Consider the following 17,617-nt stretch of genomic DNA (forward strand, 5'->3'; position numbering starts at 1 on the left):
AGTGAATGAATGGATAAGCAAATTCATTAATTCACATTGACCCTAAAGAAAATATTCCAAGTAGCGTTAGTGGATATGGTAGTTACTTAGTGTATCAGCTAGGATACCTTCAGCTGAGTCAGCTGACTTCAACAGTAAGGAGCTGTATTATCGCACTTTACAAGTGAAGCAGGGCACGTGTCAGGGTTGATTGTGTTGTCAAGGACCCAAGTTTTTCCTGCTGCTCTGCTCTGCCATCCTTAGGGTCTGCTTCATCCAAAGCTGTGGCTCCTCATGGTCACATGATGGCTCTAGTGGCATTTAGGCTATGTGCTTCCCTGTTCATATCTGACAGTGGGGAGACAGAGACAGACAGGATGCCCCCTCAGCCATGGATGAGCTTCTGTTAGGAAGGGAGACGTCCAGGGTGCCACAGAAATGGCAGAGTTTAGGGTGAGATAGAATAACAAGTGCAAGTTATGCATAGTTCTTACCATTACTTTAGTCTTGGCTTTCAGATCGATTTTTACAGAAAGCTGAGCATGAATTAGAATGCGGTTTAGGATCACATTCATGTGAGGAGACCAGTGAGACCAAAGCTACAGGAGAAGTCCTTGATGTCTGCTTCTCTGTCTATAGATTGGTTTTTCTGAATTTACCACAGAGCTGTGGAAGCAGCAAGAAGGTGCTTCTTGTTGTCGACCGAGGAGAACAGCTGAACATCATATACCTAGCAACACGTCTGCTACTAAGGCAAATTTGTTTACCGTCCATCTTCCTCAGAGGATAGTCTCTTCAGGAACTCTGAGCGCATGCTTTGTCCTATCTGTTTTTCATGCCACAGTGAAAGAATGTCAAGGATAGTTAACAAGGCTGAGCTGTACCTATGTAGGCACAGGCCCAAGCACACAGAGTACTGCTCTTCTGTCTGTCTCCAGGAATGGTTATTATTCCCTTCAGGTCAGTGAGGTTATAATGTCTTACATGGAAGGTACAACCCATCTTAGAATGTTCCAGAGCATGGTAAGCAAGGGAGGGGTCGATAAGCTTCCATTTTGGTATTCTGTTGTCCTCTGAAGTAATTTGTTTTTTATAACACATAATGAGTAATGTGGGAAATGAGTCTGCATGAAGACATTTTATTTGGATGATGAAGAGTATTGGTGAAGTGGAGTTTGGGAGAGTAGCCAGGAAGAAACTGAGCAGCATTATTCACAGTGGCTAAAAGGTCACAGCAGCCCAGGTGTCCATCAGCAAATGAATGGACACAAAATGTGGTATGTGCATTCAATGAAATATTAATTGGCCTTATAAAAGGAAATTGTGTCACATGCTACAACATGGATAAATTTACTTGATACTAAATAACAATAAGACCAACACAACAAGGATGAATATTATTTGATTTCTCCTGTGTGAGGTTCCTAGGGCAGTCAAATTCATAGAAAGTTGCCAGGGCCTAGAGGCAGCGGGAAATGGGGAGTTATTGTTTAATGGGTCAGAATTTGAATTGGGGAAGATGAAAAAGTTCTGGAGGTAGATGGTGGTGATATTTACACAACAGTGTGAAAAGTACTCAGTTGTATACTTTAAAAGGGTCAAGTTTATTTTACTACATTTTTTTTTAAAGAAGTAACAGTGATTAAAAGGTAAAAGTCTGACTGAGTGCTTTCATTTTCTTTCATTAAAACCAAATTGAATGCCAGACACGATTTTAGGCCCAGGATACAATCAGGAAAGGCCTTTACTTTCATAGACCTTATGATCCAATAAGGGAGACAGACTATTTGGAAAAAGACAAATGAATAAACAGAATTTGTGATCATGGAAACTTCTGTGAAGAAAATGAATATGGTGAGAAGAGAAATGGATGGGGGTGTCACTGCTTTAAAATGAGGGGTTGGGGAAACCTTTGTGAGGAGTTGAAGCTTTAGCTAAGAATGAGCCAGCCATGCCAAGAATAGAAGTATAGTCTAGGCAGAGGGGACAACTGGTGTAAAGGTCCTTGGGTAGAAATGAGTGCTTGATGTTCATAGGACAACGAAGCATGATCAAGAAAAGAGAGAGAGGACGGCAGAGGAGAGAAGAAGAAAGCTGAGAGGTGACACAGGTACATGACACTGATTGAGCTCTTCCTGTGTGCCAGACGCTGTTTAAGATGCCTTTCATGTGCTAACGCATTCAGTCCTCAACCCTCTGAGGTGGATTCTGTTACTCTCACCTTGCACCTCTTGGACAGCTGGGGAACAGAGAGGTTAAGTGACTTGCTTGCTTAGACATAGTAAGTAGGCTGTCAGAGGCAGGACTCAGCAGAACCAGAGTCTTAACCACTGTGCTATATTGCTCTGATGTCAACATCAGGAGCTCAGAGGAGGGAGCCAAGCTGGAGATGCCCATTTGGGAGCCATCAGCATTAGATGGCATGTAAAGCCCTGAGGCTAGAGGTGAGAAACTATACTTCTGGAGACAGGAGAGTCCCAAGTCACAGACCAAGAATGGGGGAAAGGGACAGGGAGAGAGGAAAGAGAGAAGGTAACCAAATGTCTCAGTCATTTGGCATTTGACCATTAGTTATCTCAGGGAAAATGCTGGTTCTACTGGTTCAGGACCAGAGCTGATTGACGGGAATCCAAATCAGTTAAGAAATTACTGTTAACTGCAGTTTTTTCTAGAAGATTGTATCATGTGATCTCTCTAGTTACCCCTCTGCTGCTGTCTAGTCTGTTCAAGCTGCTTTAACAGAATACCATAGACTAGGTGACCTAAGCAGACATTTGTCCCAGTTCTGGAGACTAGACTCAGATTAGGTTGCCAACATGGTCTGGTTCTTGGTAGAGGCCCCTCTTCTGGTTCACAGTCTTCTTGCTGTCTTCTCACATGGGGAGTGAGGTGGAGACAGAAAGAAAGAGGGATAAAGAGATCTCCTGTCTCCTGTTTTTATAAGGGCATTAATCTCATCATGAGGGCCCCACCCTCATGAGCCAGTCTAACCCTAAAACATTGGGGTTAATGGTTCCAACACAAGAATTTGAAACATTCAGTCCATGGCAACTAGGTTTCAAAAATTAGCTTTTCAGGTTTCTCTAAATACTTGGTCAGAAAGAAATGTGTTTATTCCAGTACCCAATTAAGTAATTCAGAAGCATATTTATGGGTTATATAACAAACAGATTTCTATCCCTGCTACTGCTGTTGCTAAGTCGCTTCAGTCGTGTCCGACTCTGTGCGACCCCATAGACAGCCTCCTACCAGGCTTCTTTGTCCCTGGGATTCTCCAGGCAAGAACACTGGAGTGGGTTGCCATTTCCTTCTCCAGTGCATGAAAGTGAAAAGTGTAAGTGAAGTCGCTCAGTCGTGTCCGACTCCTAGTGACCCCATGGACTGCAGCCCACCAGGCTCTTCCGTCCATGGGATTTTCCAGGCAAGAGTACTGGAGTGGGATGCCATTGCCTTCTCCGTTTCTATCCCTAAATCACCCTAAACATTCCTTAGTAAATAACACATTTTGTGTTATTTTAGAATGATAACAGCATTTGCAGAAGAAAGAGGGTGTGTGTATGTGTTTAAATTTGTATTCTATATTGAACTATAGTTGATTTACAATGTTGTGTTAGTTTCAGGTGTATAGCAAAGTGATACAGTTATGCATGTACATTACATTCGTTCTTTTTCAAGTTGTCAGTACTGTATTAAACACACATTCATTGTGGAGCACTTATGATCCTGTCCCTTTCCTGGGAGTCAAAAACTTCCTAATCATATAAATCTCAAATTTGGTAAACATAGTTACTCAACTAACCAAATTAAAGAAAACTGACAAACATCAGGAAAAGTCTTTCCTGTTTATTCCCCCTTTGAGAATTTTAATATGTACCTTACAAAAAATAAGTTGGATTTTTCTAAAATTTTTACCTGGTCTTTTAGTGGACTCACCGCCCTCCTCCCTCTTTTTTTTTTTTCCTTTTGGTGGAGGCAAGGGGCGATGTTTAAACTTACAGATATTCATCCATGTTTTCGTGCCTTTGCTCTCAGTGTTAGCTCTTCCTGGAATCCATCCTTTATCAGATTTCTGTTTATCTTTTAATACCTTGTTCAAATGTTACTTGAACCAGAAAGACACATCTGCAGTGTGCTGTGTTCCCTGGTATTTCGTATGTATGACAGCATTTAGAATGTAGTAAAGTGCATAGTGCGTGGTGTTCTCTACTGGATTGTGAATTCCAAGGACCAGATCTAACTCTGTGGATCTTGATAACTATAAAGCAACGGATATGGGCCTTTTAGTATTTTCAGTAACTTCAGTACCTTCAGTACCTTTTGGTTTTCAGTACTGAAAAGCAAAAATCTTAGCAGCATACTTGAAGTGATTCAAAGCCTCGAAAGTACAACATTCAGCTATTGTGTGGTAGTCACGTCCTCAGTGTGACGTCTCACAGTGCCTATAAAATCATCCAGTGTTACCACACTGTTCACTTGGTGGCCCTTTAGGAACATGACAGTGTCTGAGTGATTTCTGCTCCTCTGAATCCTCTCTCTCAAATATCCTAGTTTCTAAAAGATCTATCTATTATGTTAAAGAGAAAGAAGCATGAAGAGGCCAGGACACCACCAAATGCTTGGTCTTTCTGTTGGAGACAAGTTCTTTACTTTCAGGACTCCCAAGTGAAAGAGGATTATGTCAAGTCTTATGTGAGGTAAAATGAAGACTATAGCCTGGGACACAGCATTTCAGATAGCTCTGAGAAACTGCTCCAAAGAGGCAGCGGGGAAAACCAGTATATATGTGATTTGGGTGAAGGGGCAGTACTTGCAGTCAGGCACGTATATTTTGCAGAAAGTTTTTGCTAGTCTTGTGAAGGTTAATGCTCATTATGAGGAGCAGACATCACCATGAAGGATTTCAGTGCTTTTCTAGATATGAGAAGATGCAAGAATTGGTCTCATAAAATTGGCTCCTGAAAATATATAACTATCTGAAGACCTGTCCTGCCAGTTTTCCCCAGAGCACAGAGTACCTCATTTCTGCTGTCCAGCCTGAACTCCTTTCACAGGGTGTTGAAAATCAGCGACTGCAGAAACACATGATTTAATCTTGTAGAGGTGGATGGCAAGTGCCAATTTGTAGCTGACAGTTATTTGAAATGTGACACAAATTTGCCGAAGAGGTCATTTCCCACAGTGATAGGTCCTGTAGTCTGCTGCTTGGTGCCTGTATGGCTCCTGCTGTTGACTATCCCTTATGGTGGTGCCCGGAAGACTTGACGGGCTGGATAGAGACAGCCTAACTGACAGAATCGCTGATGGGATTTGGGTTTTTTGTGTGTTGGGGGAGGAGGGGTTAACATTCTAAGTTAAGAAAAAGGACATTCGATTTATTAAGTTTTTTGATTTGTCCAATGAAAGGCCGTTTTTCATCCATGCTAAGATGCCATCATTTATGAGATGCATCCCAGTTCCTTAAAGTGTCTTAAAATCAGTTACAGTGTCTTTAAATCTCTACAAGTAAGGGCAGTTGCTCTTGGAAAAACTATTAATTCATTGTCAGTTTTCTGTCTGGTGTCCTTTATATACTTGGTTCTTTGAGAAGGGACAAAACATTATTGCTGCTGCTACTGCTAAGTTGCTTCTGTCGTGTCCGAGTGTGTGACCCCATAGATGGCAGCCCACCAGGCTTCTCCGTCCCTGGGATTCTCCAGGCAAGAACACTGGAATGGCTTGCCATTTCCTTCTCTAATTCATGAAAGTGAAAAGTGAAGGGGAAGTCGCTCAGTCGTGTCTGACTCTTAGTGACCCCATGGACTGCAGCCTACCAGGCTCCCCTGTCCATGGGATTTTCCAGGCAAGAGAACTGGAGTGGGTTGCCATTGCCTTCTCTGCAAAACATTATTGAAGTTCCACTAAATTCTTGTTTTTTCCTACCAGTTGCTTTTCGACTGTATGACTTGGATAAAGATGACAAGATCTCCCGTGATGAGCTGTTACAGGTATGTGGGAGAATTCTAATGCACACGGCTAGCTTGTGTTGGGGCCCTGCTAACTTAGTGATATGGATAGGAATTGTTCTTTCCTTCAGTAAGCTTTTATTTAACACCTGCTATATGCAGTGTCCTGTCCTGCATATATAGGATAAAGCAGAACAGATGACCTGGGGAAACTTGAAATGGCTCATTGAGTTCTCACAGATGTCACCACTGTTTAAAAGGTAAGCACTGAAGAATTGATGCTTTTGAACTGTAGTGTTGGAGAAGACTCTTGAGAGTCCCTTGGACTGCAAGGAGATTCAGCCAGTCCATCCTAAAGGAGATCAGTCCTGGGTGTTCATTGGAAGGACTGATGTTGAAGCTGAAACTCCAATACTTTGGCCACCTGATGTGAAGAGCTGACTCATTGGAAAAGACCCTGATGCTGGGAAAGACTGGGGGCGGGAGGAGAAGGGCATGACAGAGGTTGAGAAAGACTTCGCCTTCCAGTGCAGGAGGTGCCAGCTTGATCTCTGGTCACGGAGCTAAGATCCCACATGCTTCATGGCCAAAAAACCAAAACATAAAACACAAGCTATATTGTAATAAATTCAATTAAAAATTTTAAAATGATCCACATCAAACAAAAAAACTTTTAGAAATTTTATGAATCTTTAGGATCCTAGGGGGCTAACACATTCAGGAATTTCCATGGGGAGATTTCTCTATTTCAAGATAAAACTAAAAAGTAAAGTGCTTTCTAGTTCCCTTGAAGTGAGTCTGAACTCATTGCTTTGAGAACTCTTCTCAGTTGAAATTAAGGACCAACCCAGGGCATTCCTATTAATTTCTGAGTCATAGTAGAAACCAAAACAGTCTGCAGGTCAATGATTGTGTCCTCTGGTTTTGAACTGGGGACATCTTTTTTTGTAAGAAGATTTCACTTTATTTAAAATTGCTACATATGGCCTTCTGAGTTCTGGAGAGAAACATAGAGGCAGTCACTCTGTAGTTGCAAGTTTTTATCCTCTGGTCCAGATCTAGCTGCCAGAAAGATATATTTTGGAATGGAAGGTTGATTTTTTCTTTTTTCCTATTATTAAGATAAAAGAGCCTGCGGCAGGGTATGAGGAGGAGATCATGTGGCCAGAGTGCCAGTCAGTGACTAAAGTGTTCCTCAGGCCTGAAATGACTTTAGAACAAATGTGCTTATGGATTATTGAGGTGTCAGAAGACTAATGTTATCCTAGCAAGAAGAGAATTTGAACATTTTACCAAAGTTTACAAAATTAACTTTTCTAAACTCTGCCATTTCTAAGACATTTGATAATATTAAGTTCTTAATTACTAGGTGGATATTTTAAAAAAATTGCTATTTGTCGTAAGGAAAGTCTGAGTGTTCTTATTTTCCTAGTTTGATTTTTATAAAAAGTTCTGACTGAACTTTTAAGGGTGATGGATATGTTTATTATCTTGATTGGGGTGATGGTTTCACAAGTGTGTGTACATATGTCAGAACTTATCAGGTTGTACATTTTAAATGTGTACAGTTTACTGCATGCCAGTTATACTTCAATAAAGATAGTTGCTATACTCATTTTATGAGAGTAGCATAACTTGGACATGAAAATATTGTAAAGACTATAATAAAAAAAAATTACAGTGCAGTCTCTTTTACTCACATGGATATATAAATCTAAAACAAAATATTAACACATCAAATCCAGCAGTATATAAAAGGAATACTATATTGTAGCCAAGGTGGCTTTATACCAGGAATTTGAAGTTGGTGTAAAAGTAGAAAACCTACCAGTAGTATTTCTCCATGTTAACAGATTAAAGAAGAAAAATCAAATGTTCTTTTTCATAGAATTTTTATAAAATTCATCATCCAGTCATGATTTTTTATGGTAGGAATATTGACTTTACATACTTTTTGTAATTTTTAAATTTTTATTGGAGTGTAGTTGACTTACAGTGTGATGCTAGTTTCTGCTGTACAGCAAAGTGAATCAGTTACATGCATATGTCCTCTATTTGTTAGATTGTTTTCCCATATAGGTCATTACAGAGTTTTTAGTAGGGTTCCCTGAGCTATAGAGTAGGTTCTTATTAGTTATCTATTTTATATAAAGTAGTGTATATATGTCAATCCCAACCTCCCAATTTTTTCCTCTCTTTCCCCCAACCCCAATTCATGATTTTTTTTAAAGTCTTAAAACAGAGAGAGATGGGAGCTTTCTTAAACTAATAAAAGATATATACAGAAAACCTCATCACTCATTTTAAAAACAGCAATAATAAAAGTTCCATTTGCTAATAAACTTCTGACTGGAGCTAAAAGTGACACTGTGGAGAGGTGGAAAGGGCATTGGCCAGGTGTGGAGGCCTGGGTAGACAGCTTGGGCCACTGGCTGCCGGGACCCGTGTCCAGGCACTTCTGGACCTGTCTGTCCTCACTGACAGACTGAGTGATTTTTACTACACCCCCACTCCTATACCCACCTCACTGTACACATATAGCACATAATTCTAAAAATAAAACACTTCAGAGAATAATTGGACTGGGACCTGAAGAAACTGCTCTTTGAGGATGGATTTGTCTAGTTGGCCATACACGGTCACTGTGTGAGTGCTCAGTTGCTAAGTCCTGTCCGACTCTTTGCGAGCCCATGGACTGTAGCCTGCCAGGCTTCTCTGTCCTTGGGATTTCTCAGCCATAAATACTGGAATGGGTTGCCATTCCCTCCTCCAGGGGATCTTCCTGACCTAGGGATTGAACCCACATCTCCTGCATTGGCAGGTGGCATGTTTACCACTGAGCCACCTGGGAATCCCAATCACAAGGAAGATAACAAATGGCTTGGCCAGTTAAAAGTTTTTGCTAACATTGCCTCTTTTTATTTATCCTTTAGTTTGTATATATTTCTCCCCAAATGTACAACTTCCAGTTTTCAAGAATTGATTTGGGGATCAGGGTGTATTGATACAAATCAGTATTTCAGTTCTTTTTTTTTTTTCCAGAATATCCCATAACATACTTTTAAAAGTCAATTTCAAGAGATTGGGGAAGTGTATAAAGGAATAGGGCAAAGGGAGTCCCGTGAACAGCTGGCTGAGAAGGTCTTTCTTTCCTAGGGGAAAGCTCAGCTCTTACCTGTTGAAGACAGAGGTGGTAGACTAGGGCAATGCAAGGTATCATAAAAGCACCCTGTCCCCCATTTCATGTTGTTTTAAAAGTCATGTTATTAAGAGTTGTTTGTTTCATTTAAGGTAGCAATTTTCAATGTATATTCACACCCTAAAAATGTTAGCAGAATAAGTGAGGAGGTGGCGGGTTTTTTGATACGTTTGGGAATAAATTTGGTGAAAGTGTTTTTTAATTCTCTTTATCACAGTTCTCACAGCCCTTTAACTATGCTTGTCATTTTTCTAAAATAAGGGATTTAGTATTTAACCCTTCAAGGATCTTTATGTTCTTTGACCATACTTTAGGAATAGCTGAGTTAATGCACTGTCAAAGCGAACTGTATTCTGGTAAGATTCCAGAAAGTCTTACCAAACTGACTTAAACCTATAAGTGACTAGTTTGCCTCATGCAACAGGAAGCCTGGGAATATACTGTCCAGGTTTGTACAGTACCTAAATGATATCCAGGAACCAGGTTTCTTCTTACTGTGGCATCCACAGTACATTTGACTTTCACCTAATGGTCCCAGGATGACTGTTGTTCGGCATCATGTCTACATCCTGGGCAGGAAAAATGGAGAAGACCAAAATGCAAAAGACTTTCCCTGAGGTGAAGGTCTGCCTTCCTATTCAATAACTTTGCCAAAGAGTTCTGCTCATATTATTGTCTAAAATGGCCTAGATGAGAAGATATCCTTTGAGGCTTTTTGGCTGTTATATTAGAGGACATCAAAGGAACAGAGGGTGCAGGTGGCTTTTTATTTTTCAAATTTTAGTAAGAGAGTCCTCGTGACCCCTAAGTCTCTCGTAATTCCTGGCTCTCGGTCCTGCAGGTGCTACGCATGATGGTCGGAGTGAATATCTCAGATGAGCAGCTGGGCAGCATTGCAGACAGGACCATCCAGGAGGCTGATCAGGATGGGGATAGCGCCATCTCTTTCACAGAATTTGTTAAGGTCAGTCACTTACCTCTTCGCTTGAAGAACTTAAATACTACTATGCAGGAGAGAGGGAGAAAAACATTAGAGAAGAGCTTGAAACAGCATCTCCTGTTGTAACCTTCGTAACTGTAGCTGGGTTTGTTTTTGTTTTTTTTTAAACAGGTTTTGGAGAAGGTGGACGTAGAACAGAAAATGAGCATCCGATTTCTTCACTAAAGGACTGAGACCAAACTATTCCTTGCTTTCTAGTATTTAAGAACTGGAACTTGAAACCCCTCCTATCCACCAGCCCCACCTCCACCCCATCATTCCCCTTCTCCCAAAGTACTACTGCTGTTGCATGACAACCCCAAATATGTTCTGTCAACGCAAACCTGCCTTTGGTGTATAAATAGGGCATTACAGAATGGTACAGCCAGTCTAATTCTGTTTAGTGTTGTTTGCCGGATATCTCCATTTCTAAATGTCACCTTCCCTTGTTCTGCTGCTGAGTGCCATGCATCCATCCAGTCTGAGAAAGTGAGAGGGAATCAACCAAAGAACAGCCAGCAAAGCTCTTTGGCTGGATGTGAACCGTAGCCAGGCTGCCTTTCCACCAGCTTGGCTTTGGCATGCTCCTTCATCCTTTTTTGTATGTTCTTTGCTTCCACTTCTCTTCTGCCCAACCTACCACTCTCTTAGTCTTTCAGTATCCCTGGTTTTTATTAAGCTTCCATCCTCCCTGTTCTACTTGGCATCCTCAGTTACGCCTGTTAAATATGTTTCAGACTTGGCAGTATAGTTCAGTGATCTGGCAGTTTTTAATCTACCTTTACTCTTAAATGGGTATCTGGGATGTTGCCTCCCCAGGAGCTCTTTAGTAACCAACACTTCTCTCAGAAGAATGTCTTGACCATCTCTTGGTCCCCTCTGCTCTGTCACCAAAGGGCTGTTGGTTAGAGAAGCTCTTGAAAGATAAGAAAGATAAGAGGTGTAGAGCCAAGTCTTCTAGGTGGCTTGCCCAGGTCACTCTACCTCTGGCCTCTGACTCTCAACACACATACCTACATGGCTGCTCTCGTTAGTACAGTGTTGATTCTCTAGAAATTAGCCGTATGCCTGCAGCTTGCTTCATCTGAGGATAATGTCACCACCAGAATGGCTGCTCTGACCGTTTGCTTGGTGTCTTTCTCATGGCTTTTCGAACAAGGAGGCTGGGCACCCTAAAATATTCCCACCTCTACAGCATGGTTTATGCCTTAGTGTGATGTGCCCTGGAATTCTTTTCACTTCACATTTCTAAGTAGAAAGATAAGTGCCTAACTTATCCCAGGCCATAAGATTTAAAAATTGTCCTCAGTGTCTTGAGGTTTTGCACAAAATTCTCTCTGAATTTTACACCTGGAACAAGTTAATGCCGGATGCCATAGTCAGGTCTTAATATAGGTCCAAAATATTGAATGTATTGTATCATTAGCAGCCTGGTTACATGGACTTCCTAGTTCCTCTCGTACACTACTGCTAATCCCTTAGGAATGAGAGCTCTGGCACTGGTGACACAACCTGAAGTGGCATTACAAGCCTTTGCTTGAACCAGAGCAACTCCTCTGCCCCAAGGAAGCTTAGTATGGATGTCACTGAATCAGGCTGTGGTCATCCTAAGATCTGTCCTTATGCATCTCTTCATCCATATATCTGTCCTTGGCTGATTCTCTCTGACTCATTGCTTGCTTGCTTCTTTCCTTGCTTTGGAAGGCTATCCAAGATGTATACACACTACTTTATGAAGGGAATTGCTTAAAAAAAAAAAAAACTGCAAAGGGTTTGGGAAGAGTGCTTAAGAAAGAGTGGCCAGGCTGGATGACTCAAGTATAAATGAGAGAGGATTTCATAGAGAAGTATCAGTGTGACTTTGTGATCAAGTGATGTAATATAGGAATTGTATAAAAGGGAAGAACTGTCCAACACTGGTCTGTTCGTGAGGTACTTCAGAGGCTCCTTGACCTGCATATTTAAAGTTCCTAAGATGATGGCCTTTTCCTCCTCTTGGCTGTGTAGCAAACTGTTTTAATCCACGGTTGTGCCTTATTGTTCCATTAAAATTGTACTCTTCGATCCATCAATAAATACTTGTGGTTAAAACAAAACAACATGGTTGATTTTTGTCCTCATGTTTTATAAGTATTTTTCATGACTCAGTCCCTTTCTTCAGGTTTGAAATCATGTGTCTTCTTTACTTGGCTTTATGTCTGTGCTATCAAATGCATTTATTTGAACATAATTGAGCATGATGTGAGATTCTGTCAGCATTTATATCTGCTGCTGCCTGGACATACAAGGCAGAGGTGTTCGTCTAGTGGCCAGCACTGAATGCATCTGAATGTGATTGACAGCCTCGGCCACTTCCCACTCTTTCCAGGTTGGATTCTATTTCTGTTCTTGAACCCCTGACTTCTTAAATGTAGAAGAGGTCTAAAATGGGGTATCTGTCTATTGCTTGTTATTAATTTGTCCACAGTCTAAGTGACATAGTATGCCCAGCTATTCAGTTCAGTTCAGTGGCTCAGTTGTGTCCGACTCTTTGTGACTCCATGAACCGCAGCACACCAGGCCTCCTTGTCCATCACCAACTCCTGGAGTCCACCCAAACCCATGTCCCTCAAGTCAGTGATGCCATCCAACCATCTCATCCTCTGTTGTGCCCTTCTCCTCCTGCCCTCAATCTTTCCCAACAAAAGGGTCTTTTCAAATGAGTCAGCTCTTTGTATCAGGTGGCCAAAGTACCAGAGTTTCAGCTTCAACATCAGTCCTTCCAATGAACACCCAGGACTGATCTCCTTTAGGATGTACTGGTTGGATCTCCCTGCAGTCCAAGGGACTCTCAAGAGTCTTCTCCAACACCACAGTCCAAAAGCATCAGTTCTTTGGTGCTCAGCTTTCTTTATAGTCCAACTCTCACATCCATACGTGACCACTGGAAAAACCATAGCCTTTTCAGACTGTATTTTTTGGGGCTCCAAAATCACTGCAGGTGGTGACTGCAGCCATGAAATTAAAAGACGCTTACTCCTTGGAAGAAAAGTTATGACCAACCTAGATAGCGTATTCAAAAGCAGAGACATTACTTTGCTGACTAAGGTCCATCTAGTCAAGGCTATGATTTTTCCTGTAGTCATGTATGGATGTGAGAGTTGGACTGTGAAGAAGGCTGAGCACTGGAGAATTGATGCTTTTGAACTGTGGTGTTGGAGAAGACTCTTGAGAGTCCCTGGGACTGCAGGGAGATCCAACCAGTCCATTCTGAAGGAGATCAGCCCTGGGATTTCTTTGGAAGGAATGATGCTAAAGCTGAAAGTCCCGTACTTTGGCCACCTCATGCGAAGAGTTGACCCATTGGAAAAGACTCTGATGCTGGGAGGGATTGAGGGCAGGAGGAGAAGGGGACGACAGGATGAGATGGCTGGATGGCATCACTGACTCGATGGACGTGAGTCTGAATGAACTCCGGGAGATGGTGATGGACAGGGAAACCTGGTGTGCTGCGATTCATGGAGTCGCAAAGAGTCGGACACGACTGAGCGACTGAACTGAACTGAACTGACTAGACAGACCTCTGTTGGCAAAGTAATGTCTCTGCTTTTGAATATCCTGTCTGGGTTGGTCATAACTTGTCTTCCAAGGAGTAAGCGTCTTTTAATTTCATGGCTGCAGTCACCATCTGCAGTGATTTTGGAGCCCAGAAAAATAAAGTCAGCCACTGTTTCCCCATCTATTTGCCTTAAAGTGATGGGACCAGATGCCATGATCTTAATTTTCTGAATGTTGAGCTTTAAGCCAACTTTTTCACTCTCCACTTTCACTTTCATCAAGAGGCTCTTTAGTTCTTCTTCACTTTCTGCCATAAGGGTGGTGTCATCTGCATAGCTGAGGTTATTGAGATTTCTCCTGGCAATCTTGATTCCAGCTTGTGCTTCTTCCATCCCAGCGTTTCTCATGATGTACTCTGCATATGAGTTGAATAAGTAGGGTGACAATATACAGCCTTGACGTACTCCTTTTCCTATTTGGAACCAGTCTGTTGTTCCATGTCCAGGTCTAACTGTTGCTTCCTGACCTGCATACAGATTTCTCAAGATGCTGGTCAGGTGGTCTGGTATGCCCATCTCTTTCAGAATTTTCCACAGTACTGTGATCCACATAGTCAAAGGCTTTAGCATAGTCGATAAAGCAGAAATATATGTTTTTTCTAAAACTCTCTTGCTTTTTCGATGATCCAGCAGATGTTGGCAATTTGATCTCTGGCTCCTCTGCCTTTTTAAAACCAGCTTGAACATCTGGAAGTTCACGGTTCATGTATTGCTGAAGCCTGGCTTGGAGAATTTTGAGCATTACTTTACTAGCATGTGAGATGAGTGCAACTGTGCAGTAGTTTGAGCATTCTTTGGCATTGCCTTTCTTTGGGATTGGAATGAAAACTGCCCAGCTATTATTACATGGCTTTTCACACTTTCAAGTTTCAGTCCACTACATAGGATATGAGTAATTTCTTATTTTAAAGTTTAGTGTCATGCCACAGGACTCAAAGAAGTAACAACTGGAGTCAATCCTATAACTTCTAACACAATACCATCTTCTTTTCCCATCCCTCTGCCTCAAAAGTCCATTCAAAATAACTTGCACTGTTTTAGCTTTGCTTCACTTTGAGTAATTTTACAATCTGGAGAAAGTGAAAAATAGTTGGAGTAACCATAACATCAGTTTTGGAGGAACTTTAATATTACTGACCATGCCATAGGTATACAGTCTATGACTAAAATAAAACAATTGATACTGTAAAAATAATTTTAAGAACATTACAAAATTACTTGCAGTTTGAAAAGAATCCCCTTAATCAATTTTATCTCCCTTGCTCCCTTATGGTCTATACATCCATTACATATTTTTAACATAAATGAAACAAACATGAGATACCAGCTTTTAGAAATTAACATTGTGATATTTCCCTATATGAACCGTTTTTCCCTGTTTATATTAATGGTTGCATAATATTTTGCCAACTTGATGTATATTTACTTAGCCATTACCTTGTTTGCTTAGTTTCCAATTTTATGTTTGAAAATAATAATACAATGAGTGCCTTTCTACCTTAATTCTTTTTTTCTTTGGAAACATTTTCTTGAAGTGGGATTATTAGAGCTAACTTTGGGCATATACTTCAAGCTTTGATAAAGAGAATGCCACAAGCAATCTAATTACTCTCCTTTACCGTCAGTGTTCTTTTTAGAATGTGTTTCATGGTCATCTATTTTTTTCAACTTAATTATAGAATCATGTTGCCAAGTTTTGTGTTTAAAACACTATTCGTACTAATTGTCTTGATGGGGATTTTTTTTTTTGTTTTTTATGTGGATCATTGTTAGCTTTTATTGAGATTGCAGTATAGTTTCTATTTTGTTTTGATTTTTTGCCATGAGGCATGTGGGATCTTAGTTCCCCAATGGAGCATCCAGGTATTGAACCCATGTCCCCTCATTGCGAGGCAGATCCTTAACCATTGGGCCACCAAGGAAGTTCCTAGAAAATCTTGAATGATCATTTCTGTCAGAGATCGTACAGAATTCCTAAAACAATGGCAGATTACCTGGATGATTTATTGATAGAATTCCTGCCTGTTAATTCATAGACTTAACTAGGTTCTCCAACTAGCTATAATACTATTTTGCAAAAAAATTTTGGTATTTGTGTTTGTTATTAGAAATACACAAAAGAATATCTGCAGAATTTTATACATGAAAGGGGATGACTGTCAGGAGAAACAAATAAGAGACAGTCTGCACCATCCCAGTTGACACTTTATAGTTTTTTGTTCTTCCTTAGTTTCCTGTACCCCAGGAAGAAAAATACCTGTTATTAGGGATTGCATTGACTCTAATCAATTTGAGAATTGCTATCTGAACAATATTGAGTCTAACAATCCATTTTCATGGAAAGTCTCTATTTATTTAGATCTTCCTTCCTCTAGGCTTGTTTTGTAGTCTAAAGTGTAAAAAGCTTGGACTTGTTTTATTAAATTTTTCCTAAGCATTTTATCCTTTGGGATGCTATTTTGAATGCAGTTTTCTTAGTTTCATTTTTGTTATTAGTATAAAGTTGATTTTTGTATACTGATCTTATATCCTACAACCTGCTCAACATATTCTAGTATGTTTTATTCATTTTGTTTTTGGGGTGTGTGTGTGTGTGTGTGTGTGTGTGTGTGTGTGTGCTCAACATATTCTAGTAGTTTTGTTTTTGGTGTGTGTGTGTGTGTTCCTTACAACTTTCTACAAAAGATCATGTCAGCCAGTACAATGTAGAGTAGCGGTGGTGGGAGATGGTGTCCTTACAGTGTTTCTGATCTTAAAACCAAAGTATCCTCTCACCATTAAGTGTAATATTAACTGTAGGTTTTCCCATAAATGCTCTTTATCATGTGAAAGTTTTAAGTGTCCTAGTTGGGTCAAACTCTTTGCGACCCCAAAGACTGTGGCCAACCAGGCTCCTCTGTCCACGGAATTCTCCATGCAAGAATACTGGAGTGGGTTGCCATTCCCTTCTCTAGGAAATCTTCCCCACCCAGGGATCAAACCCTGGTCTCCCGCATTGCAGGCAGGTTCTTTACTGCCTGAGTCACCACTTCTGTAAAAGTAAGATTTCTTGGCCTCATCTGAAGACTTAGGAAACTGGATCTCAGCTGCAGCGGTAGGGAATCTGTACTTCTAGGAATTAGCTCAGGTGACAGCCTTAATGGTGTTTGAGGATCTATACTGCCCACCTATGGTTTTTCCAGTAGTCATGGACCGATGTGAGAGCTGGACAACAAAAAAGGCTGAGGACCGAAAAATTTATGCCCTCGAACTGTGGTGCTGGAGAAAACTCTTGAGAGACCCTTGGAGGCAGAGAGATCAAGCCAGTCAATCCTAAAAGAAATCAACCCTGAATGTGCATTGGAAGGACTGATGCTGAAGCTGAAGCTCTAATGCTTTGGCCACCCGATGAAAAGAGACGACTCCTTGGTAAAGGCTCTGATGCTGGGAAAGATTGAGGGCAGGATAAGGAGGGGGCGGCAGAGGAATGAGATGGCTGAATGGCATCACTGACTCATTGTACATGAGTTTGAGTAAGCTCCAGAGACGGTGAAGGACAAGGAAGCCTGGTGTGCTGCAGTCCATGGGGTCGTAAAGAGTCGGGTAGTACCGAGCGACTGAACAACTGTTAAAAGTTCCTGGGCCCTGAAAATGAAACTAGTAGTAGCATATTTTAACCTAACGATGGCTTAAAATAGTCACGCGGCCTAGCCATAGACTACCTAACGACGAAGTTCCGCCGCTTAAACGCGGAAATAATTTTACACTCTTAAGAAATTAATTAAGAAAGTATTTTTCCCTATTACCTCAAACCTGAGACCCAATCACAGGCCAAAACAGGCCGAAAGAGTGAGGCTAGAGCTATTGATTGACACACATTCCAACCAACCTACAACGGAAGAAGAGCGCGCCTGCGCAAGTCATTATCCAATCTGTACTCAGC

General features: G+C 41.1%; 1 protein-coding gene across 2 annotated transcripts in view; it reads left to right on the forward strand.

The window, feature by feature from the left end:
* CHP1 (calcineurin like EF-hand protein 1) overlaps window positions 1-12,195 on the forward strand; it is a 36,147-nt gene extending 23,952 nt beyond the window's left edge. The window contains exons 5-8 of one of the 2 annotated variants that reach the window (XM_069596042.1): window positions 5,902-5,963; window positions 9,078-9,134; window positions 9,962-10,084; window positions 10,232-12,195. In XM_069596042.1, coding sequence (XP_069452143.1) covers window positions 5,902-5,963; window positions 9,078-9,134; window positions 9,962-10,084; window positions 10,232-10,285 — 296 coding nt within the window. In that variant the 3' untranslated portion in view covers window positions 10,286-12,195. The remainder of the gene's footprint in view (window positions 1-5,901; window positions 5,964-9,077; window positions 9,135-9,961; window positions 10,085-10,231) is intronic. The other variant, XM_069596043.1, reaches the window with a different exon arrangement.
* The last annotated feature ends 5,422 nt before the right edge of the window (window positions 12,196-17,617 follow it).

The sequence above is a fragment of the Ovis canadensis genome, chromosome 7 (genome assembly GCF_042477335.2).
Source record: "Ovis canadensis isolate MfBH-ARS-UI-01 breed Bighorn chromosome 7, ARS-UI_OviCan_v2, whole genome shotgun sequence".
Taxonomy (NCBI): Eukaryota; Metazoa; Chordata; class Mammalia; order Artiodactyla; family Bovidae; genus Ovis; species Ovis canadensis.